This window comes from Poeciliopsis prolifica, unplaced genomic scaffold (assembly GCF_027474105.1).
Source record: "Poeciliopsis prolifica strain line A6 unplaced genomic scaffold, Auburn_PproV2 SCAFFOLD014, whole genome shotgun sequence".
Taxonomy (NCBI): domain Eukaryota; kingdom Metazoa; phylum Chordata; class Actinopteri; order Cyprinodontiformes; family Poeciliidae; genus Poeciliopsis; species Poeciliopsis prolifica.
In genome coordinates this window covers 12303533-12326652 of record NW_026562389.1, presented here as the reverse complement: position 1 = coordinate 12326652, position 23120 = coordinate 12303533, and the positions used below count along the sequence as shown (strand labels likewise).

General features: G+C 49.1%; 3 protein-coding genes and 1 non-coding gene across 4 annotated transcripts; 3 read left to right on the top strand and 1 right to left on the bottom strand.

Annotated features, from left to right (window-relative positions):
- Positions 1 to 64: 64 nt before the first annotated feature.
- mfsd14bb (major facilitator superfamily domain containing 14Bb) lies at positions 65 to 8475 on the bottom strand. The gene is made up of 12 exons (XM_055039210.1): positions 8190 to 8475; positions 5149 to 5241; positions 4997 to 5059; positions 4545 to 4672; positions 3249 to 3363; positions 2605 to 2823; positions 2421 to 2534; positions 2232 to 2303; positions 1524 to 1636; positions 1349 to 1446; positions 1128 to 1264; positions 65 to 848 (listed from the first exon to the last, which is right to left on the bottom strand). The coding sequence occupies exons 1-12, from the start codon at positions 8205 to 8207 to the stop codon at positions 633 to 635; spliced, it is 1386 nt and encodes a 461-aa protein (XP_054895185.1). The 5' UTR covers positions 8208 to 8475; the 3' UTR covers positions 65 to 632.
- Positions 8476 to 9693: 1218 nt separating this feature from the next.
- Positions 9694 to 17712, top strand: spinb (spindlin b). The gene is made up of 7 exons (XM_055039209.1): positions 9694 to 9840; positions 11452 to 11781; positions 11902 to 11950; positions 12054 to 12148; positions 12219 to 12374; positions 12963 to 13196; positions 13953 to 17712. The coding sequence occupies exons 2-7, from the start codon at positions 11730 to 11732 to the stop codon at positions 14150 to 14152; spliced, it is 786 nt and encodes a 261-aa protein (XP_054895184.1). The 5' UTR covers positions 9694 to 9840; positions 11452 to 11729; the 3' UTR covers positions 14153 to 17712.
- A 622-nt stretch (positions 17713 to 18334) lies between these two features.
- On the top strand, positions 18335 to 18437 carry LOC129366271 (small nucleolar RNA U13). The gene has a single exon (XR_008606598.1). It is a non-coding gene; the product is annotated as a small nucleolar RNA U13 (small nucleolar RNA).
- Positions 18438 to 19090: 653 nt separating this feature from the next.
- mak16 (MAK16 homolog (S. cerevisiae)) lies at positions 19091 to 22951 on the top strand. Its single transcript, XM_055039681.1, has 10 exons — positions 19091 to 19253; positions 19995 to 20044; positions 20456 to 20565; positions 20643 to 20707; positions 21582 to 21733; positions 21806 to 21860; positions 21934 to 22008; positions 22098 to 22205; positions 22288 to 22353; positions 22442 to 22951. Exons 1-10 carry the CDS (start codon positions 19239 to 19241, stop codon positions 22637 to 22639), a joined length of 894 nt encoding a protein of 297 aa, XP_054895656.1. The 5' UTR covers positions 19091 to 19238; the 3' UTR covers positions 22640 to 22951.
- Positions 22952 to 23120: the final 169 nt, after the last annotated feature.

Here is a 23120-nt window from a genome sequence, read left to right as displayed (position 1 = left end):
ACCCGGTCTTTCTGGTTCTGATCCGAACCTGGAAACCTGATGGAAACGTGCAAAACCCGAAGGCTCGGTTCAAACATCTTTATTAATATCGTCACAAAGTTCTGAAAAAACCCGGTTGGTAGAAACCGGGTCGGTTAGAGGCACTAAAGCGCAGCAGAGACATCTGGACAACAGCTGCCTGGTTCTGGAGGTACCGGGTCAGCCAGACGCACCGGACCGGCCGCCCGGTTCTGATAGACTGGAGTCGCTGTGACGCTGCAGGAGGAACCAGGAACCGGACTCCAGAAAACAGTCCAGATGTTTGGTGAAACTGTTCCACGGATCCCAGCCGGACTAGGCTCCGGTTCTGACAGGTCAAAGGTCAAACAGAACCTCCAGAACCAGGCGAGGTTCTGAGGTTTGACCCGAGTCCAGAACCCGTTGCCATGACACAGATTCCCCTGGACGTTTCTGTGGTAACGGAGTGGGGGCGGAGCCAGCAGGTGCATCAGGAAGCAGAGAAACTCCAACAGGTGAGTCAGTTCACCTGCTGGTGGAGTCCAGAGGGGGCGCTGTTCCCCCCCAGCCCTTTGGTCTCAGCCAATCAGGAGAGAGGAGCTTATGAACGCCATCTGTGATTGGCCGCCGCCCGCTCACATGCTGCTGTCCTGCAGGAGCGGCTCGATGTCCTCAGTGTCGCTGGTGGGCGTGGCCAGCGCCGCGCCGCCGTTCTGAGCGTGTGCGGGTTTGGCGGCGGCGGCCGGACCGCCGGCGGGGCGAAGGTTCTCCGGGATGAAAACCGCGACAATCATGGCGACGACGACCGCGCACGCCCCGAACAGGAAGGGAGGGCCCGGGATGACGGCACGCTGTGGGAGACAGGAGGAAACGGTGACCTTTAACCTCTGGTCACCTTTAACCTTTGACTTATGATTCAATAAAACCTGATTTTTAGCTATAAATCAAAACGTTCATTTTATCTAAAATTTCTATCTATTGTAATGTTTGAATGTGGGGGCGTCCCGGTGGGCGCGTCCCGGCGGGCGCGTCCCGGTGGGCGCGTCCCGGCGGGCACGTCCCGCTGGGCGCGTCCCGGTGGGCGCGTCCCACTGGGCGCGTCCCGCTGGGCGCGTCTTGGTGGACGTTACCTGCGTGTCCGGCGTTCCTGCGGCTGCCGGAACGTCGCTCAGCTCCACGTTGAACAGGAAGAAGATGAATCCATAGAGAGCCGGACCCAAACCGTTACAGAGACCCCGGATCCCCGTGATCATCCCCTGGACCACACCTACACACACACACACACACACACACACAGTCAGGCTGCAGCTGATTGGCTGCTGTAACGTGACGCTGTTCCTGATTGGCTCACCCTGCTGGTCGGCGGAGGCGTTGTGCGACACGAGAGCAGAGACTGCTGGGAAAGTGATGGAGGACAAGGCGGCGACGGTTCCTGCTGCCCACATCATCCTGCAGGGACAGAACCGACCCGACCCGACTCAGAACCAGAACCAGAAGCAGAACCGGGAACAGAACCAGAGACTCACCATGGCTCGGACCCGAAGGCGTACCAGCCCAGCTGCAGCAGCTGGAAGCCCAGACCCAACAGAACCGTGTTCTTCTTCCCGATGGTTCGCATCAGAACGCTGAGCAGAAGGGTCTGAGGGGACAGGTCAGGGGTCAGAGGTCACAGAGACAGCTGCTGCAGACACCTGGAGGAACCATGTTCAGGAACGATCTGATTCTTTTCAACGATAGATGTGAGTTTCTGCAGCAGCTCCTTCATTTAGAAATAAATGTATTTAATCTGACTGAAACAGGAAGTGGCCGTCTGAACAGACAGCCATTTTGGCGGCTCCATGTTTGTTTTCATGATGACTATGTGCTAGCTACTGCTACGCTAACGCAGGCCGAGGATGAAGACAGTCTCAGTGCACTGCAGGTTTCACGTTGTTTTCTTTAATATTTATATTTAGGTTTGTTCACCGTTAATTTGTTGCATTACATATGAGAAATCAACTAAATTTATTACATTAGCATTCACAACACTTTATGCTAGCCAAAATTAGCACCCACAACAGGCTATGCTTCATAGCACTAGCATTAACAACAGGCTGTGCTGACAGCACAAAGACCCGCCCCTTGGCTCTGATTGGTTGTTTCTAGTTGTCAGGAGAAAGAGGAGATAAATTTAGCTTTAGGGAAACGATTGAACTTGTTTTGAGAATTTCACAAACAGACCAAGTCCATCGAACCTGAGCAACGATAGAGAGGATTCCCACCATGGCGATGAAGGCAGCAATGGCTTCAGGGGAGAAATGTATCACCTGGAGGAGATGAGAGGAAATACAAGTCATTCTGAAGGTCCAGGATGACCCAGGTGTGTGTGTGTGTGTTTGTGTGTGTGTGTGTTGGGGTGTGTGTGTGCGTGTGTCTTCCTCTACCTGCTTCAGGTAGAGGAAGAAGCTGGAGTACTGTCCGGCTTCAGGCAGGTAGGACAGGAAGACGGTGACACAGATCAGCAGAACCGTGGAATCCTTCCCGACGCGTCGCAGTGACTGAAACCCAAACAACCAATCAGAGCATCCGCTGCTGGTTCCGGTTCTGCTGCCGGTCCGACTGACTCACGGCGAACGGGTCGGCCTGCTCCCAGGAGATGGGGAACCCCAACGACGACAGCCTCATCTTGTCCGGCAGCGACTCGGGAACCACGAAGAACACGAAGGCGATGTCCGTCACCGCGATGACCGTGGCGACCAGCACCACCAGGCTGTCCCCATAACGACTGGACAGGTAGGCGCCGATGGCCGGGCTCGTCACCAGGCTGGCGGCGAAGGTCGCTGACACCTGGGAGGAGGCAGAGGTCAAGTGATCCGGTTCTACAGAACCGGCTCTGATCCGGGCCGGAACAGGCACGACTGGAACCCGATCAGAACGATAAATGATCGGTGGAACCGGTTCCGAGTCTCATTTAGCTTCTGCTAAATATTGTGTTAGCATAGCGCTTTAGCGCTCGCAGAACTGATGTTTATGATCAGTGAGTTAGCGCAGGTAGCATTTTGGTTAGCATTGCTAACCACCGTGTCCTTTAGAGTCATCGATCCAATCAGGATTCAGCATTTCTACAAACTACCAGCTGGTCCTAAAGACATCCGATCCGCTGGTTCTGTTTAGTTCATCACGTTACTAATGTGCTGATGGACCTGATAATAAGAACAATGTTTCTGCTCTGTGACATCAGCAGCCTGCGCAGCGTTCTGATTGGTCCTTACCAGGCCGTAGGCGGTGCTCCGCTCGTGCTCCTCGGTGACGTCGGCGACGTAGGCGAAGATCACGGAGAACGTCACGGCGAACGTCCCCGACACGGAGATCAGAGCAAAGTACCACCTGGAGAGACCGAACCGGGTCAGACCGAACCGGGTCGGGTCTGCGGCATCGAGCAGAACTTTATGGAAGGAAATGAAGTTTCATCTAGAGTCCAGCTCAGAATCAGGGAGGATTTACCCGAGACCAGAACCGGACCAGAACCTCTCTGCTTTCACATGACCTCTGACCCGGTTCCACCTGGTTCTGAGTCGTTTTGAGTTCAGCTGATTTTTTCTCTTGTTTTGTGTGATTTATAGATTTCAGAAATATTTGCAGCGGTATTTCGGCTCATGTAATGTACCGGTTGTTCTGTAGGAAACACTGCCACCTGCAGGTCGGAGCTGACAGCGACTGAAATAGAAAGGCCAGGTTTGTTGATTTGACGTGAATTTCTGTAAAAAAGTGATAAATTTGTCTTTAGTTGAACCGGTTCATGTTAGTAAAACATGGAGCCAAAACAGATTTAGTGAAAAAAACAGGAAGTTTGTCACATTTTGATTCTTAAACTTTTTATGGATGTGGAATTGCCACAGAAATTGTTGCAATTAAGAATGTTATGAAACTAGTGTTGAGTCAAATGATGGTAATGGAGAAATACAATTTTAATTCTAACATTTAAAAGTGGAAAACATTTTAAATATCCAAAATAAATAAAACGAACTAAAAATAATTTGTTGAAGAAAAATTGAAGAAAAATGAACAAAGCAAATTATTGATTTTGTTTTGATTTAATGCGTTGAATTAATTTATTTTGACCGGCTTCCTGAAAGCGGGTCGGCTGCTTCAGAACCCAAAGAGCCGGTTCTGTTCTGCTGAACCGGGTCAGAACTGGAACGGCTGCTGGTTCCTCAGATCCATTCAGTACCAGACGAACTTCTGGGGACTAACAGGACAAAAAGTCCAAATTCAACTTCAGTTTGTACAAACAGACACCTGGAGGGAGCTGACCTTTGACCTCTGGCCCAGCAGGGGGAGCCAGAGGCCTGCACCCGCTCACGAGGAACATGTGACGGTTAAACCCGGCAGAACCTCAGAACCGGAACCCGCCCGGGTTCCACATTGGAAATTTCTGCTTCATCAGAACCTGAGAAACTTCAGAACCGGGACGGGATCCGATCCGCAGCTCAAACATCCCGACATTTATAATCATTGGTTCTGATCCAGAAACTTTGAGTCGGACTCGGAACCAGAACCGGACTCACCAGGGGCTGATCCTCATGAAGGGGATCGGGGCGCAGGTGAAGAAGACGGTGATGAGGAGGAAGGACTTCCTGCCCCAGGTGTCTGACAGAGCACCAATCAGAGGAGCCGACAGGAAGGACAGGAAGCCCTGAGGACAGAGAGACGGCCGTTAGAGACCGGGTCCGGCCGGTTCCGACCCGGCCCGGACAGTGATGTGAAACCCAGTGGTAACAAACGGGACGCAGAGCGCGTTCCATTTCTATCCACACCAAAGTTTCTGATTTGAATCATTTTTTTCAAGTTATTTTAATAACTTCTGTAATTTGTGGAGAATCCAACATCGCTTCAGATTTAATCTGGTCAGGCGGGTCGGAACCAGACGGATGGTTCTGGGAGGGAAAGTCGGGTCTGCAGGGAGGAGGAAGTGCTGCATGATTCTACTTCCTGTGGTGATTAAGCCCCGCCCCCTCACCTTGACGCCGTGCACCAGGCCGTTCATCAGGAAGGTGTGCTGAGGGAACGTCTCATGGAGAACCTGGAGAACCGGACCACAAGAAGTCAGCCGACCCGAAGCCCGGTCCCGGTTCTGTCTGAACCGAACAGAACCGCCGACCCGGCTCTCACCTTCAGCATGGGCGTGGTCAGCAGGCCCCAGGCGAAGAACTCCAGGAAGATCACCACCACCGCATGGGTCACCCTGGCCCGGGTCCGCTTCAACTGAGGAGAGACCAGAACCGGGTCAGAACCACTCAGAGCCGGGTCAAAACCACCCAGAACCGGGTCAGAACCACTCAGAGCCGGGTCAGAACCACTCAGAGCCGGGTCAGAACCACTCAGAGCCGGGTCAGAACCACTCAGAGCCGGGTCAAAACCACCCAGAACCGGGTCAGAACCACTCAGAGCCGGGTCAGAACCACCCAGAGCCCGGTCAGAGCCCGGTCAGAGCCGGGTCAGAACCGGTTCTGGGTCTAGCAGATCAAACTCGGATCCAAACAGGAAATGGAGGAACTGATTCATTAACCTGTTTCCTGGTGATGCGTTTAAGGACAGAGCAAAGTGGGAATTTTCAGTTTAATATGTTTATTACATGGAGAGGTTTCATTAAAGAGTGAATAAATACATTTTGTTAATAATAAATCAATAATAATTACTCCAGCAAATGAACAAATCAATGCCCCAGGAAATAAAAGCTGTAAGGTCCTGAAAGACAGGATGTAGCTTTTCAAAATAAAATAGTTCTTGTTTTACTTCATGTGGACATTATGTTCCTGTATGAAAGATGGTATTAATGTGTTAAGTTCTGACGGAGCCCAGCAGTTCTTCATCTGACCCGTTTGTGAGACTAAAGTTTCTTTATGTCTCACAAAAAGAAACGGTTTAAAAATAATAAAAAAATAATCCAGAAAACATTTCACTCTCCAGAATTTGCTCTTATTTAAATGATTATAAGGAAAATTCTGCTTGTAATAAAACATAAAGATATTATATTAAATCAGAACCCGGGTCAATCCACAGCTTCTGGGTCAGAACCAGGAAACCTTCCAGTTCTGTCCCGATCTAGTTCTGCAGCAGCGGCCCGGTCCAATCCGTAGTGTTAGGTAAGCAGGACGGATTCGGTCTGTTTGAGCTGCAGCAGCTTCCTACTGGACCGGACCGGACCGGACCGGACCGATGCTGATCCAGGACCCAGCTGCAGTTTAAACTGGACCGGGTCAGAAACTTTGTGCTGCAGGCCAGAACCAGTCTGAACAGAACCGGGCCGGAAGTTCTCGTTTCTGTTGAAGTTAATGAGCCGTTAGCGCTCAGATGCTAACGGCTCATTAGCTTCAGGAAGTGGAGCATAAAAGCAGCGCTGTTCCTCTGCAGACTGAGCCGGATCACATGACCAGAGATCAGCTGGCTGTCGGCAGCACAGGGTCTGCATTCATCAGGTCAGAGGTCAAACTGAGCCTCCTCCCTGATGTGCTGAACTCCCAGAATGCAGCAGGGTTTCTGTCAGATCTCTGTTTCCTCTTGGGTCAGAACATCTGATCCGCCTGCAGCTGGGAGGCTCTGCATCGTGTTTATCATTTCTAACAGTGGATCTGATGAAACCAACTTGTTCCTCCACGTCTTCCTGCCGGTGATGCGAGCAGCAGCCATGTTGGAACGTGAAGTTAGACGTTTTAACTGGGAGGTCGGAGTCGCTCCCAGTTTCCCAGTAGAAAATCAGAATTGGTTTCTCCACTTCTGACCACAACTGGAACGCATCGCGTCCTCAGCTTGATTCCACAGAAGAAGATGTCTCCTTCAATCTGGTTCAGGGTCATGACCTTTGACCTGTGGAGTTCTGGTGATTTCTCCGAGTTTCACACTGTGACCTCTGATCTCAGGCTGAATCTGCTGGGACATCAGATGTTTTCCTCTCTGGAAGATGATGATGATGATGATGGAGATGACCTTTGACCTTTCAGCACCAGTCTATTTTCCCTCTTCAGTTCAAACTGTCCTTTTTCAATCATGGATCATATTTTATATTAAAAACAAGAATAAAATATGAATTTAACTCATTTAAACCATTTCACCCATCAGCAGCTCCAGATTACAGTTCATTCCATTTAATCTGAAAATAACATCAACATTTATTCTATAGAAAGGCACTAAAGAGTTTATTTGGTTATTTTGCTGCTGTGTTTGAAAGAGGTTCGTCCAGCAAGAATCAGAACAAGCTGATGGTTCTGGTTCGTCCAGCAGGAACCAGAACCAGCTGATGGTTCTGGTTCGTCCAGCAGGAACCAGAACCAGCTGATGGTTCTGGTTCGTCCAGCAGGAACCAGAACCAGCTGATGGTTCTGGTTCGTCCAGCAGGAACCAGAACCAGCTGATGGTTCTGGTTCGTCCAGCAGGAACCAGAACCAGCTGATGGTTCTGGTTCGAGGCGGGAGATCCGGAGTCATCATTAGCCGGAGAATGAAGTTGGTGTCTGGTTCAGAGCTGGTGGAAAACTGAATTAAATTAAATTAGCTCTAGTCAATAATCCGAGAGAAAATCTGGATTAAATATTTCAGTCAGCTTCTATGAAACATTTCTACATATGTGAAACGTTCACTTTACTGTAGAAACAGAATTTCTTCAGAACAAACGTTGTTCTGGGAAACATTTATATTTTATCTCAGAAAAAAGACAAAATGAGCAGAGAATTGAGATGTTTTTCCTTCTTCAAGCCACTTTAGAGATCTGTCTAAAAAATATCAAAACTAGTGAAGCTTTGGCTTGTAAAGTGACACATTCTAGTTTAGATCAATCTTTAGACATGGATCATCTTATTCTAGGGCTTTAAAAGGTGAAGGGTCATTGCTATGAATATTTAATTCAGTTTTTCACATACTAAATGAAAGTCTTGTATATTTTATAGGACCGAGTAAGGTGGTCCAGATGTAATCGCAGTAATATTTTAGCTTTTTAACAGGAAATGAAGGGACTTCCAGGTTCCTTGAAACTGTGAGCTGGCCCTTTAAGGGCTAACTCTGCGAACCAGAGGCTAACTTCTACACCGGAAGAAGCGACTATGGTTCATCTGAACAGTTTAATCTGCCAGAACTGCGGATTAAAATCAATCCATGCGTGTTTTAATTTAGCGCCACACACCGAGCCCAGTTCCCGGAGCTAACCCGGCTAACACTCACCGAGCTCCGGACCAACATCCTGCCGCCGGCCTCGGTCTCCGCTCTCTGCCGGGGCGCCTCACATCTTGCTGGAACGACTTTCAGCTCCAGTCCTCGGAACTGAACATCCTCCTGAGATTTCTCCGTCTTTTCCAGGATGTCCCGCCGTGTGAATGAGGCTCCGTGCTCTCCGTGACGTATTCCGGTTCTGTTCGCTGTGAAGCCCGCTGGAGTCGCTCAGCTTTCGGTTTGACGAGAATTCCTCCGCTTTGATTGTAACTTTACCTTCCGTCTGTTTGGTTTGTTCGCGGGGGTACGGCAGAGGGGCGGGGATGATTTTTTTCATGACACTATTGGAGTGGGCGGGCAGCACCCGCCCGACTTGACAGTCCCTGTAACCAAAACAAACCCAGCTGGTCCTGGATCAGCTCCACTTGCGCCTGTCACGGGTTTAAAATGTTATGAGATCTGACTCAGGATCAGCATCAGCCCTACTGTAAACACAACGAGCAAATCGCCCCCTGCTGGACGGAAGCTGTCACTACACTGCAGACACCGTTTCATTAAATCAGCAACTTTAAAAAATAAAGTTTATGTTAAAAAACACGTCCTGGTGCCCTTAAATAAAATGTCTGTTTAAACTGCAGCTTGCGCTGCGTCTGCGGCACAAGCAGTGGGGACACAGGAGTCAGTATTTGGCAGGAAGATCCGGTGTCTTCGTCTAGTAGGGCTCACTATTTGGCCAGAGGCAGAAAGGCGGGACTCGACGGTTGAAGAATTTTTTGGCTCCACTGAAAACCTGCACGCATGCACCGAGCCAGTCCACGGAAATGAGCAGGGTGGGTTCCTGTCTGGGCTGTTCAAAATAATATCAGCCTGTCTGGGAATGACGAGTCACTCATTTAAATGATCCGTCCTGACGTTGGAAAAGTCACAACTAGATTTTTGAGTCAGAATGCAGAAAAAAGGAGAGGCCCCAAAATGAAACCCTGGGGAACCTCACATGTCATACCTCTGATCACAGATATCATATAAATATAATTCAGATGAAATTGGGAAGAAGTAAAAGTTTGCAAATGCAAAAAGAGCATTTATGTAACAGGAAGAAACCTTCAGCTCGGAGTTTCACACAGATTCAACTGAAGTTCAGGAATATTCACAGTCAGAAAGAATAAAATGTACCTGGAAAATGAACTGAGAAGAGAAACTAGACTAGAAAAGATGCTTACTGCAGCAGAAAGGAGGAAACACATCTTCCAAAAAAATATCAGAAACTATAAATGTTTTACTACTTTTAAAATAAAATAATCAAGAATTTTATGAAATTTAACTCAAAATTTCAGATTTTTTCTGTAACATTTGGCCTTTTCCAGCTCATGAAGTTTTTTCTAGAACATTCCTGAGATTGATCTAAAGATATTTCATTTTTTCTCTGACATTGCTCATGTTTTCATGAAAAAGTGTTGCTTGTGTCAGAGCTGCGCAGTGAAAGTCCCCGGATCAGGTTTTCCTCCCGGGCTTTTATTGTGAAGGGCGGCGCCAGACTTTCCCGCCCTCCCTCCATCTTGGCGCAGCCAGCTTGACGCAGCGGAGCCTCAACGGAGGCAGAGCGGATCAATCTGGAGCTTCGGCGGCTGATTGGGATCATGCGGCAGCGCTGACCGCCGTGTCGGTGAGTACCTGCGGCCCGCGGGGCCCGCGGCGGACCCGGGCCCGGAGCCGCGGTTCCGGTCCAAGGGTTTCCTGCGGAGCCGCCGCTCGGCGCCGTGTTTCTCCCCGGCAGACCCCACACCCCCCACTCTGCCTTTGTTCGCTTGCGCCTTTTCTTGCGCCTCTGCGGGTTTTGGTAAATAGTGGCGCAACGTGGCCGCCGCGCTGCGGGGGGGTGCAGTTTGCGGTGCGCAGTTTTTCTGCGGGTTTTGTCGTGTGCGTGGGAGCGGCGGTTTGCGCTGTTGCTGCGTGTTTTTAGCAGACTTTGCGTGACCTCTGGATGGACATCTTCATCATCCTCAGCAGTCAAAACAAGCAGCAAGTCCTCCTCATGGCGCCGAGCGGCCGCCTGGGGGCGCTGCAGCCGCTGGACGGGTTTGTGCTGATGTGATCAGTCCCAGCAGAGCCGGTCCCACCGCCTCCAGGACCCGGGCCTCCTGGGCCCCGGGGGGCCGGATTTACATGAGGCTCGCAGCTAAAATGTTTGTCACTTCCCACACTTTTCCCCAGGAAAAGAAATAATTATCAGAGCTGCTCTCAAGTCAAAATATAACCAGATTGTTGTTGTTTTTGAGTCATTTTAGGACACATTTCCACATTATTCATATTTTGGCTGATGATGAGGAAGAATAACAGATTAAAAACAGTTTCTGATTTTATTATTTTAACCAGCAGAAATGCAAAGCAATTATTAAAGATAATGTGATGCATGATTCATTGCAATTATCTACAAATTACAAACTGTTTTTCTGACTTTGGGTCACAACTATTCACCACAGAATTTCAGTTTTTAAACCTACATACAAAACGTTTGTGTCTATTACGTTTTTTTTTTATAGTTTTTTTCCAGGAAAATGGAAAGATGACAAACATTTGGTGATTTTAGCCACTAATTGTTTTAGTGGTTAAAATAACTTCAAAATAAGAGCACGAATCTAAATAGATTCTTAACTTTAACTGAAAGTTTATGAAACAACCCGGGAAATGTTTTAGGATTTATCTACAAAAACTTGTTTACTGGGAAACAGCGCTAGCTAAGGTGCTACATGAAGATTTGCTGCTAGCATGTTAGCGCAGGTGTTCCCACCACGGGTTCAGAACTGCAGAACCGGAGAGCGGATGAACCACAGCGCCCCCTGCTGCCCATCGCCGCTACGGCGGGAGCAGGAAGCAGGTTTCCATGGTAACAGCCGTGAACGTTTGATTGGCAGACCTGAGAGCCTCTTTGCGTCTCAGAACCTGAACAGGAAGTCGGCGGCCCCCTGACCTGCAGCTGCAGCTGCTGCCGCTGCTGCTGCTGCTGCTGCTGCCGCTGCTGCAGCATGCGCTGCGGCTTCTGCCGACTTCCTGCTGGGTCCAGCTGCTCTGGTACCAGAACCGGGGTCCACCAGAGTCGCTGCTGATCAGTTTTTGATGTTCAGTCTGAGCTCTGGCTTCTTAAAGGGACAGTGCGCTCAGTGCGTTGAAAAGCAGTTTGGGTTCTGATCCAGTTCTGATGCGATCAAACAGAACTGTGATCCGGTTCTGGAGAATTTTAACATTCATGTTTGTTTTTTGTTTGTTTGTTTTGTAGAAAATCTTCCTGCCGTTTCCAGTTTGAGTCCAACAGCCTGACGTCCCCCAGTGCTCCCAGCCTCCAGGCCATAGACCGATCCTGACCTGGATGAGACGTCTCACCGGATCAGACTAATTCCTGGTTCACCTCCTCCCTTCGCTCCCTTCCCTCCCCCTTCCTCCTCCCTCCCTCCTTCCTCCCCCCCCCCCCTCCCCGATCTGAGTCCAGGCTCAAAGCAGCGTCCTGATTGGCTGTCCTTCCCCCACCTCCCCCCCCCACCGCCCTCAGGTGGATGAATGAAGACTCCGTTTAAGAGCCCAGCGGCGCCGCGGCCCCGAGCGGACGGGGGTGAGTTGGATCAGTACCGTAACACTCTGCTGGCGCCCCCTTCAGGCTGAGGCAGGGTCGTGACCTCAGGCTGAGGCAGCGCCCCCTTCAGGCCGACTCAGGCTCCTGTTTCTGTTTCAGGACATCCAGGCGTCTCTGCAAACATGATGAAGAAGAAGAATCCACACAAGTTCGTCCAGAAGTGATTTTATTGAAACCAGATTATCTAATCTCAGCTTTAATCTGAATCCGTTCAGATCTGTAATCTCGGGTTTTTGTCCGCGTCCCGGCAGGAAGCAGAGGACCAGCGTTGGACCCAGTAAGACGCTGGTTCCGCCCAGGAGGAACATCGTGGGCTGCCGGATCCAGCACATCTGGAAGGAGGGCAGTGAGTAGGCGACCTCTTGACCTCTGGACCTGCGGGTCGCTCGGTGTTGACGTGTCCGCTGTCTCTCCAGGTAAATCGTCCCAGTGGAAGGGGACGGTTCTGGACCAGGTTCCGGTCAACCCGTCTCTCTACCTGATCAAGTACGACGGTTTCGACTGCGTCTACGGCCTGGAGCTGTACGCCGACGAGCGCGTGGTCGGCCTGGAGGTTCTGCCCGACAGAGTGGGTGAGTTCTGCCGGGTCCAGATGGGTTCTACCGGGTCCAGATGGGTTCTGCCGGGTCTAGATGGGTTCTGCCGGGTCCAGATGGGTTCTGCCGGGTCCAGATGGGTTCTACCGGGTCCAGATGGGTTCTGCCGGGTCCAGATGGGTTCTGCTGGGTCCAGATGGGTTCTACCGGGTCCAGATGGGTTCTGCCGGGTCCAGATGGGTTCTGCCGGGTCCAGATGGGTTCTGCCGGGTCCAGATGGGTTCTCGTTATCGTTAAAAGTTGTGGTTTAATTTTTGTTCTGAAAGAAAAAGTTCTGACCCACATGAACAGAGCTTTGTCCGGTTCTGGTTGGTCCTGCCAGCTTAAGGTCGACCCAACAGAAACAGACTGGAGACCCTTAAAGGTGCCAGTTTTTGCACCAGCTGATGTAAACATGAATATGACGTCATCACACACAGGAGCCGCCATCTTGTTTCTGTTTGTTGCACTTGTCTGGACGTTGGAGTCGAGGTGAACCGTAGTTCTGGTAAAGACGGAATCGGTCTGGGTCGGCACCGTCGGTTCTAGAGCCGAGCCTGACCTGCCGCTCTCTGATTGGTCCAGCTCAGGCCCGGGTGAGCGACTCGCTGCTGGCGGAGACGATGATCGGGAAGGCGGTGGAGCACATGTTTGAGACGGAGGACGGGCCGAAGGAGGAGTGGAGGGGGATGGTTCTGGCCCGCGCCCCCATCATGACCACCTGGTTCTACATCACCTACGAGAAGGACCCGGTTCTGTACATGTACCAGCTGCTGGACGACTACAAGGAGGGCGACCTGCGCATCATGCCCGACTCCAGTGAGTGTCAGAACGTGGAGTCCGGATCTGGACTGGTCTGGTCCGGGTTTGGGTTTGATCCAATTCAGGTTTGAGTCTGATCCGGTCCAGCTTTGGGTCTGAGCCGGTCCAGGTTCGGGTCTGATCCGGTCCGGGTTCGGGTCTGATCCGGTCCGGGTTCGGGTCTGATCCGGTCCGGGTTCGGGTCTGATCTGGTCCGGGTTCGGGTCTGATCCGGTCCGGGTTCGGGTCTGATCCGGTCCGGGTTCGGGTCTGATCCGGTCCGGGTTCGGGTCTGATCCGGTCCGGTTCGGGTCTGATCGGGTCCGGGTTCTGGTCTGATACGGTCCGGGTTCGGGTCTGATCCGGTCCGGGTTTAGGTCTGATCGGGTCCAGTTCCGAGTCTGATCCGGTCTAGGTTCTGGTCTGGATCTGGTCCGGGTTTGGGTCTGATCAGGTCCGGGTCCGGGTCTGATCCGGTCGGGTCTGATCAGGTCCGGGTCCGGGTCCGATCCGGTCCAGGTCCGGGTCTGATCCGGTCCGGGTCTGATCAGGTCCGGGTCCGGGTCTGATCCGGTCCGGGTCTGATCAGGTCCGGGTTCGGGTCTGATCCGGTCCGGGTTCGGGTCTGATCAGGTCCGGGTTCGGGTCTGATCCGGTCCGGGTCTGATCAGGTCCGGGTTCGGGTTTGATCCGGGCCAGGTCTGATCAGGTCCGGGTTCGGGTCTGATCCGGTCCGGGTTCGGGTCTGATCTGGTCCGGGTTTTGTGTCTGCAGATGAGAACGTGGCGGCGGAGCGGGAGCCGGGCGAGGTGGTGGACAGCCTGGTGGGGAAGCAGGTGGAATACGCCAAGGAGGACGGCGGGAAGCGGTCGGGGATGGTCATCCACCAGGTGGAGGCCAAGCCCTCCGTCTACTTCATCAAGTTCGACGACGACTTCCACATCTACGTCTACGACCTGGTCAAGACCTCCTAAGGCCCGGGCGTCCAGACAGCGGCCGGACTTCGTAGCTCCTTGTTTCTAGAGACGCCTTAACGCGAAGGACGCGGCGCCACCGTCATGGACTCTTCGACCAAACGGCTGGAACCTGCCTTGGGTTTCCAGATTATCGCGGCACAAGCATCCGTCTGTACTGAGCTTCTCCTTCCCGTGACTCCATCCGGAGGATTGCCCCGTTCCTGACGGCCCTCTGGACGCGAGGCGGGGCGTCTGAGCCCAATGGGGTCAATGACGGGGCGGGGCGGCGTCTGGAGCGCGGATCCCGACCGCTCTGCGTCTGGGCAGAGAAACAACGTTCCCTCTGAAATTTGTGCCAAACTGTTGAACTTTTCTAGAGCGTCGCTCCGACCGGCTGGTTTTCCTGGAGCGCCATCCGGATTATTCCGCATTTATACTGTAACGGTTTTCCACATGCCCCGCCCCCTGTCTTCTAAATGTGGACAATCATGACCTCATATCGTATAAACCCAGATAACGGTGAATTTTAGACCCTCTGGCGTTTCCAGGATCTGCTTCTGGACCGAGGAACCTTCCAGATTCCAGAGCCGAGCCTGGAAGACCACAGACGGTTTTCCCAACAGATCCCTGGAGTTTCTAACAGTCCGATCCAGATGATCCAGATCAACTGATCCTGGAGTTCCCAGTGGCATCTGTTGATCCAAAGATGATCTGGATCAGTGGATCCTGGAGATCCAGATCAACGGTTCCTGGAGTTTCTGATGGAGTCTGTTGGTCCAGATCAGTGGATCCTGGGTTCCTATCGATGAGCCGAGTTGCTGCTGTTGTAGTTTCCAGTGTTTTTCTTGTACAGTGATATTATGTTGGTGCGTTGGACGTCTCCGGTTCCTCTGTGTCGGTTCCGTTCCCAGTTGGTCCGGACTCGTTGCCCGGCTCTGGACGGCGGCGCTCTGCAGCATCCGGGTGTTTGAAGGAAGTCCTGCTCGTTTCTCTGATGCGGCCCGTCTTCGGTTTCCCTCGCAGCCACGTTGCCTGATCCTCATCTCATGTGCCTGAAGGACGGATCCAGACATTCCTGCTGGCCGGGTTGGGAAGCCGGTTGGGAAGCGTCGTTCACGGCTCCGGCGTTCCTCTGGGTGGACTGCTGAGGTTTTCCAGGTTTCTAACCTGCTGAACATCCAGTTCACCCCGAAACCCAAATGGTCCAGCGTCGCTTCTTCTCCTCCAGATCTCTGAACTGAAGCCAGGTTTTAATTTTGATTCAATTAAACTCAAACCTTTGTTTTTTTTTTTTAGAATTCTGTGAAAAACTTTAATTCTAACTTTTTTCTGAATTCAGACTTTTGTTCTCTGAATTCTCGCTGTGATCACATCTTTCAGTTTTGTTCCCAGATTTCTAACTTTAATTTCTGTCAGAATTGTTTCCATGTTTTTCAGTCAATCTCATCTTAAAACTCAAATCTGTTCTGACTGTCGAGCCCAAATTCTGAGATTAGAATCAGAATCTGTTTTTTACGTTTCAGTGGTTCTAATTTTCTTCCTCAGAAACATTCGGACACATTTTGTTCATGTTAAGAAACAAACAGCTTGGAAACCTGGAGCTAATCTGGTGGGATGTTGGAGTAACGTCAGGATCTGGGATTAAAGTGGATCTTTTTAACTAATTGAAATTGCAGATGATTTTTTTCTCGGACTTGATTTATTGGATCTTTATAAGAACTGATGTTCTGGTTCTGGGAGCAGCTGAATGAATCTGTTGGGTTCAGGTCAGATTTCTTTTTAGCGTTTTATTTCCTGGAGCTGCAGCCAGCGTTAGATTTGTTATTCTTTTTTAAGGTATATGCCAGTTTTTCAAAAGATTTTTCTGACGGTTTCCTTTCAGGCGACTGGAGTTTCGTTCCTTCAGATGAAACCTGAACGTTTTTCGGTTGACGGTTTTCAGGAAACATCTGGATGAAATGTTGGCTGAAGGGATCCTGATGTTTCATTTCAGTTGTTTTCACTCCAGTTTCCAGAATGTTGAAGATTAATTGAATTGAAAAGTTCCAGCTTTCATGACTGCATTTGGATTCAGTTCCTTTTTCAGAATCACTTTCCATATCGTATTTGATTGATTTTTTTCCAAAATCATGGCGATGAAACGTGGTTTCCTGAAAACGGCGCCGCCGGTTTCAGAACGGGTCGATTTGAACTGATCCAGGCCGGTTCTGGAAACAAACAGTTTGTTTCATGAAGCCGTTTTCATCTTTATGGTTCAGATTCTACAACTTGTGAAATCCACACCTGTCGAGTCTGTTATGTATTTCTAAAGCAATCAGATTTTCACCGATGACATTTTTTTCTAGATGGTCAAAAATCCACATCAAAATGGAGGCCATAATTTCAGAACTCTACTAAATGTCTAATGGAGTTAATTAGAGGGTCTGTCGTTAATTAATAAAACTTTATTTGACTAAATAAGCAACATTTTCAATTCACAATCTTTTTCTCTTAAATAACAAACAGATGAGTTTTTATTCTGTCCTTCAACCATCAGAACGCTGACATTAGCGTTAGCTGCTACATGGTTAGCATTGATTGCTACTTTAGCCTTAAGTATCTTCACTGACATGCTAACTCCCTCTAACACAACTTGAACACAACAGCAGTCTTTTCCAGACGAAATGAAACCCTGCTGGCTGAGAAGCGCATGTCCGCCATCGCTGCTGTTAGCTTGTGCGTCAGTTTTATGGCCGTACTAGAAATGCTCCAATACAAAGGTTCCAGCCGGAATATTTATGTAAAAAGACAGAAAAAAGAATAATTGTCTTAAATTTTAATCAAAACATTTTCTATATACTCAAATTTGATTTTATCTTATTACCCATCTGGATTTTCTAGAGAATTCCTTAATTACAGAAGCTACATGTTGTAGTTTTAGAGCAGATGAAATGTTGATGGGTTTAAGCAGCTCTTGAAAATGTAACTTTCCAGAACATCGGGTCTGGATAAATCTGTCCTTTAATCCATAAATCATCAGATTTCCCAGGTTTTCACATCATCAGATTTATTCCTGGTTTCTGGTTCTAGAGGGTAAATGTAGCTGTTCAGCTCCAGGAAGTGAATCCAGATGAAGCTCCTCTGCTTCCGGTGACTCCAGGGTCGGGTTGATGAGATCCTCGATGTTTTCCAGAAACTCTGGATCTGTTGTGTGATTGGACGTGTGTGCTGTAGCGCCGCCTCTGTTCAGATAGTGTCACTGCATGCTGCTTTTCTCGCTCTGTGGAAACTGATGTGTTGCATGTTTGTCGGTTTCAGTTGTTCGGTTCTCGCCTGTCTGTCGTGGCTTTTTGGTGCCTCTTGTTTCCTTTGGTTTGTTTTGTACCTTTAGCTCCCCCTGGTGGGCTGAAGCACTTATTGGTTGTTGGATAAAATAAAACCCCCGACCAGCGGAAGTGAACTTCAGCAGGTGAACTTGTGGAAATGTTGCAGAGGTGGCTGTAAATTTGATGTTTCAGAGTGCCAACTGCAGATGCCAGTGTTGTACAGCCGTGTAAAGCTCTAACTATTTACATGAATAAAAACCTGTTTTTCATACATGTTTTGTCTCTTATTCTCTGATTCACTTCAGATTATAATCTGTCATTCATGTTTGTACAACCAGAGATATGAAAGGAAGCTAAATATTGCTGGAGTACAACTCAAAAATAGTCAATGTTTATGAAAATATAACTTTCATATACAAACAAACAACTATTGATAATTCAAATTAAAGTTTCAGTTGAATTGCAATTCAAACATTGATCACAGTTTGTGATCAACGTGGCAGAATGCAAATAAAAACTCTAACTTTTATTCTGAAATAATTTCATGTTGGTGTTTTCTGTAGTTGTTTCGTTATTTATTGGTAGATTGGGGTTTAATCTCGTTGAAGGACTGGCTACACACTGCTGGTGTTTCACTTCTGACCACCAGGTGTCGCCTTAGACACCGTTTTATTCCCATGATGCATCTCTCCTGATCTGTTCACTCTCTCCACTTTAAGGCCTTCGCATCTGGAGCTGCTGGTTCAGTTTGGTCTTTGTGTGTCGGGTTTATTTGTCCCAAAAATCCGGGAGGCTTAATCTGGAGGAGAAAGAGAAGAAGAACGAGTTTAGGGAAACCGTGAGTCAGAGAGTCAGAGCGGAGCTTGAAGAAGGCTGGCCGCCATGTTGGTTGTCGATCCTTTCGGTTCATGAACGTGATGATTGGTTGATTCACAGGCAATCTGTGAGGAGGCGTGGCCTAATCCTTGTTACGCAACGCGCCTTCAGACCGTCTGATCCTGAACCGAAGTTCAACATAAAACTACAGGAATGAATTAAAGATGAACATCACGAAACTTCCGATGTTTCTACTTCCCTGCTGAATTAGAGACAAACTGAAAACTGCTGTAGTTTAGTTATTGTATTAAAATACAGCCAAGACTGTGAACAAATGGAACAAGTTGAACTATGAGGAAAATGATTTCACCTATTTATAAAAGTTAATATTACAGAGTCTGTTTTTCCAGTTAAATTATAAAAAAGAACATGAATATAAAGAAGCCCAAAGCACAAAATATTTAAAAAATAATTCAGAATGATTGAAAATACGTCTTTATTCTATCTCAGTATTATTTATTGTGTATATTTATTTTGTGCTATATGTATTTATTATCTGATTATTTTCAAAACAGCATAATTTTAAATGGAACAATAGTTTGACTCCAAATTAAAGACATTTTTAAAAGATTGAAAAACATACTTCACCTATCAGTTTTTAAAAACAATTTATAAATAAATGTTTAAATTCTTTAACATGTTTTCCTGGTTTGGAGATAATGTTCTGTTTATTTTCAGTTCACTAACTACATAAAAACATAAATATCGTTCATCACCGGTAATCAGTAGTTTAGGAATTATCGCGAGACTTCTTCACGCTGTCTCCAGGCGCTGCACGAGATTTACAGCTAAACAAAGATGGAGTCCTCCTGATGGTCCATGTGGCTCCACGGATCTCAAACCCTCCCAAACATTAACTTATCTTACTAAAGTCCATCGGAACCAGTCAGTGAATCAGCGAGGATCTCTGAGAGGAAGTCAGGATGCAGCACGACGACGTGAGTTTGATAACTTCCTCTGACGCTGAACAGAGGCTCGGTTTAGCCTCAAAGCTAACGCTAGCCACCGGTAAACCTTTAAAACCGAATAATAGCCACCGGTAAACCTTTAAAACCGAATAATAATCAATCAGCTGATGAAACACTGCTCTGTTATTAATACTTATGTCTGTTTATTATACCCTGTGTGGATATTAGAGGTTATACATTAGCTACATTTAATTTTTTCGGAACAATTTTTCTCCCGTTAGAGGCCAACAGACCTCATTGGAAAAGTCTAAAAATTAAGTTGAACCGGGTTTAGTAGAAATAAAATGAAAAGTCAGAACAGAGGTGGAGGTCGGGATTGTTCGCGGTTCGTATGAAGATAATATCGGGGGGAGTAAAGTTTCACATTTTTGTCACGTGGGTCCAGTAAACAACCTTAAAACTCCGCCGTCCCGTCCAGAACCCCAGAGCCGGTCCTCGTTTTCCTTCCGGTGATCCAGAGTTTCCCGGAAGCTTTGAGAGGGTTCTGCTCTGACACACCTGAACCGAAAGGCTGGATGACCTCCAGTCATTAAGATCTGCACAGGCCCGCTTGGTTCTGATGGTTTGGGTCAGGAGTTAAAGAAGTAAAACAATAACAGCATTTGTTGGGGTGTGAAATGTATATCCGCCACACTGATCTCTAAAATCAGATGTTCTGATCGTTTTGGACCGCTCTGGATCTGTGTAACCTTTGAACTCTGCCCTCTGCAGGTCATCTGGGACATCATTGGAAACAGACAGTTCTGCTCCTTTAAAGTCAAGTAAGTTCTGAGGCGTTCTCCCGCAGTCCGGTTCTGACTGGACCCGACCCAGTCCAGAGAAATTCTGCCTGGATTCGGCTCAGGAGGTTCTGAGTTTGGTTCTGAGTTTGGTTCCTTGTGCAGTGTAAAGTGGACCAGAAACACAGAAACTAAAAGTTTAGTTTTTTGCTGTTGCTGCCCTGCTGGGATGTTTAATGACTATGTTACAATATTCTGGTTTAATACAGTAAATTTTTGCCTTTATTCTTGGAAAATGTAATTATTTTTTGGTCCATTTTTTTGACCAAGAGAATATCTGAATGATTAGGAATGTCTGCGTCGTTCTGGAGAAAACGTCTGCAGATTTACCTCCTTCCATCCATCAGAACCCTGACCACTCTCTGACCACTCTCTGTTCTTCTCCCGGATCAGAACCAAGGGCGGGAACTTCTGCCGGAACGAGTTCAACCTGACGGGGTTGTGCAGCCGCGCGGCGTGTCCGCTGGCCAACAGTCAGTACGCCACCATCAGGGAGGAGAAAGGTCAGCACCCTCACCGGACCGGGCTTCGACCCGACCCGGCCCGGTTGGAGGTGTAACGGCTCCGTGTTCTGTTGTAGGTCAGTGTTTCCTCTACATGAAGGTGATCGAGCGTGCGGCGTTTCCGGCCCGGATGTGGGAGAAGGTGAGACCATCATCATCCTCGCGATGAAGAACCTGAGGGTCTCTGTTTTTGACCTTTGAGCCATGAGAAGCAGCTTATTATGGGATGTTCCTCACTGCGGTACGGAAACCTGTCAGCCAATTTAATGATAAAACAAACAAACAAAAAAACATTTTGGACATTCAGCAACTGGACCAAACTGGACCCGACTGGACCAGACTGGACCCGACTGGACCAAACTGGACCCGACCGGACCAGACTGGACCAGACTGGACCCGACTGGACCAAACTGGACCCGACCGGACCAGACTGGACCAGACCGGACCCGACTGGACCAAACTGGACCCGACCGGACCCGACTGGACCAAACTGGACCCGACTGGACCGGACTGGACCCGACCGGACCCGACTGGACCCGACTGGACCAGAATGATCCGGTCAGGGAATTCTCCAGAACCTTCTGCTGGTCCAACTTCAGTCTGTCTGCAGGAATCCCTCAGCTGAACCTGCTTGATCTGCAGAATGTCGTCGGATCTCGAGGGCTCAGTATAATCGGAGTGGTTCCGATCCGAAACCTCCAGCTGTCTATCAGAAACTCAGTCCGACGAGGTTCTGTGCAGTTTGATTCTGTTGGACCATCAGACATCCCCCTGCAGGTTCTGGTAGCTTTGAACCCAGGAAGGAAACGTTTCTCCTTCAGCTCAGAGTTCTGGGTCCATAGAGGGGATTGTTGAGATTGGATCAGAACCGCTGTTTGATCCACTCTTTGGGAACAGGATTGGTCAGTCAGCTTCTGTTGGGCCTTTAGCTTTAGGAAGATCCTTCCAGCCTGGTGTTCTGGTTCTGGTCCTGTGGAAATGTGTTCTGGTTCTGACCCGGTTCTGTTTGTCTGCAGGTGAAGCTGAGCAGAAACTATGAGAAGGCTCTAGAGCAGATCGATGAGAACCTGATCTACTGGCCGCGCTTCATCCGACACAAATGCAAGCAGCGGTTCACTAAGATCACCCAGTACCTGATCCGGATGCGCAAGCTGGTTCTGAAGAGACAGTGAGTTCTGAGGTGCACGGGAACCCGACCAGAACCGGGTCATGCCTCATGTTTGGCGTTTCTCTCTTTCAGGAGGAAGCTGGTTCCGCTCAGCAGGAAGGTGGAGAGCAGAGAGAAGAGGAAGGAGGTAAGACGGACAAACCCGACCAGAACCGAGCCCGGTGCGGCGGTTCTGACCATGTTCTGGGTTCTGTTTGCAGGAGAAGGCTCTGATCGCCGCTCAGCTGGACAACGCCATCGAGAAGGAGCTGCTGGAGCGACTGAAGCAGGGAACGGTACGAGGAGCTGAGCGCTGCCGCCGAGGGTTCTGGTCCGGGTTCTGATCCGGTCAGCATTCTGGACTCAGCTCCTCTCTTTGTTTCAGTACGGAGACATCTACAACTTCCCGGCGTTCGCCTTCGACCGGGCGCTGGAGCAGCAGGAAGCCGAGAGCGAGTCGGACTCTGAGGAGGAGGAAGAGGAGGATGACGAGGTGATGAAGGACGAGCCTGTGATGAGGGGGCGGGGCCAATGCAGGACTTTTATTCTGAAAGATTTCCTGTTCCTGTCTGTAGGATGTTGGGCAGAGCGAGTTTGTAGCAGAAGAGGAAGTGGAGGAGAGCGACCTGAGCGACTTTGAGGTGAGTCAGGCAGGAAGTAGATCCCGGATCACTCCAGGAAGTAGATCCCGGATCAGTCGGTATGGTTCTGACTGGTCTTTGTCTTCAGGACATGAACAAGCTGAAGACGAGCAGCGATGAGGAGGAGCAGCAGGACTCCACTGAGGAAGAGGAGATGGAGGTGGAGACGAAGGCTTCGCGGTCTAAAGGAAAATCTCCGGCCAACGGATCGGCGCCCAGGAGGAAGCGAGCGTTTGTGGAGATCGAGTACGAGACAGAACCCGCCTCCAAGACCAGAACCACGTAGAGATGCTCCGACGGCGTCGGACCAGGACTGCAAGCCCCGCCCTCCACCATGTTGCCATGACAACAACAAAGCCAACGGCACTTTGAGGCCAGTTGGACAGGAGACAATAAAAGTTTATAAAATGTTCCGGATTAAAAAAAATATAAAATCCAACTCAGAAAATGATGGAATAAATCTGATCAGATTTAATCCCTGACTTCCTGTTTCTCTGGGATCAAACATGGCGGCTTCTCCCACAAGAACTTCCTGCTCTCCAGTCAGTCGACGTTTGTCAGTTTTTACACATGATCAATGAAAATACTGTCAAAAATACTTTATACTGTCTGTGTCTGACTGTCTTAGCATTAGCAGAACTGATGTTTATGATCACTGCTTTGGGGAAGTGCAGCTAGCTCTTCAGTTAGCGGTTCCCTCCACTGCCTGCTCTAAACAACCTGAACACTAGATGGCAGCATTTGGCACGTTCCTGTATCTTTAAACT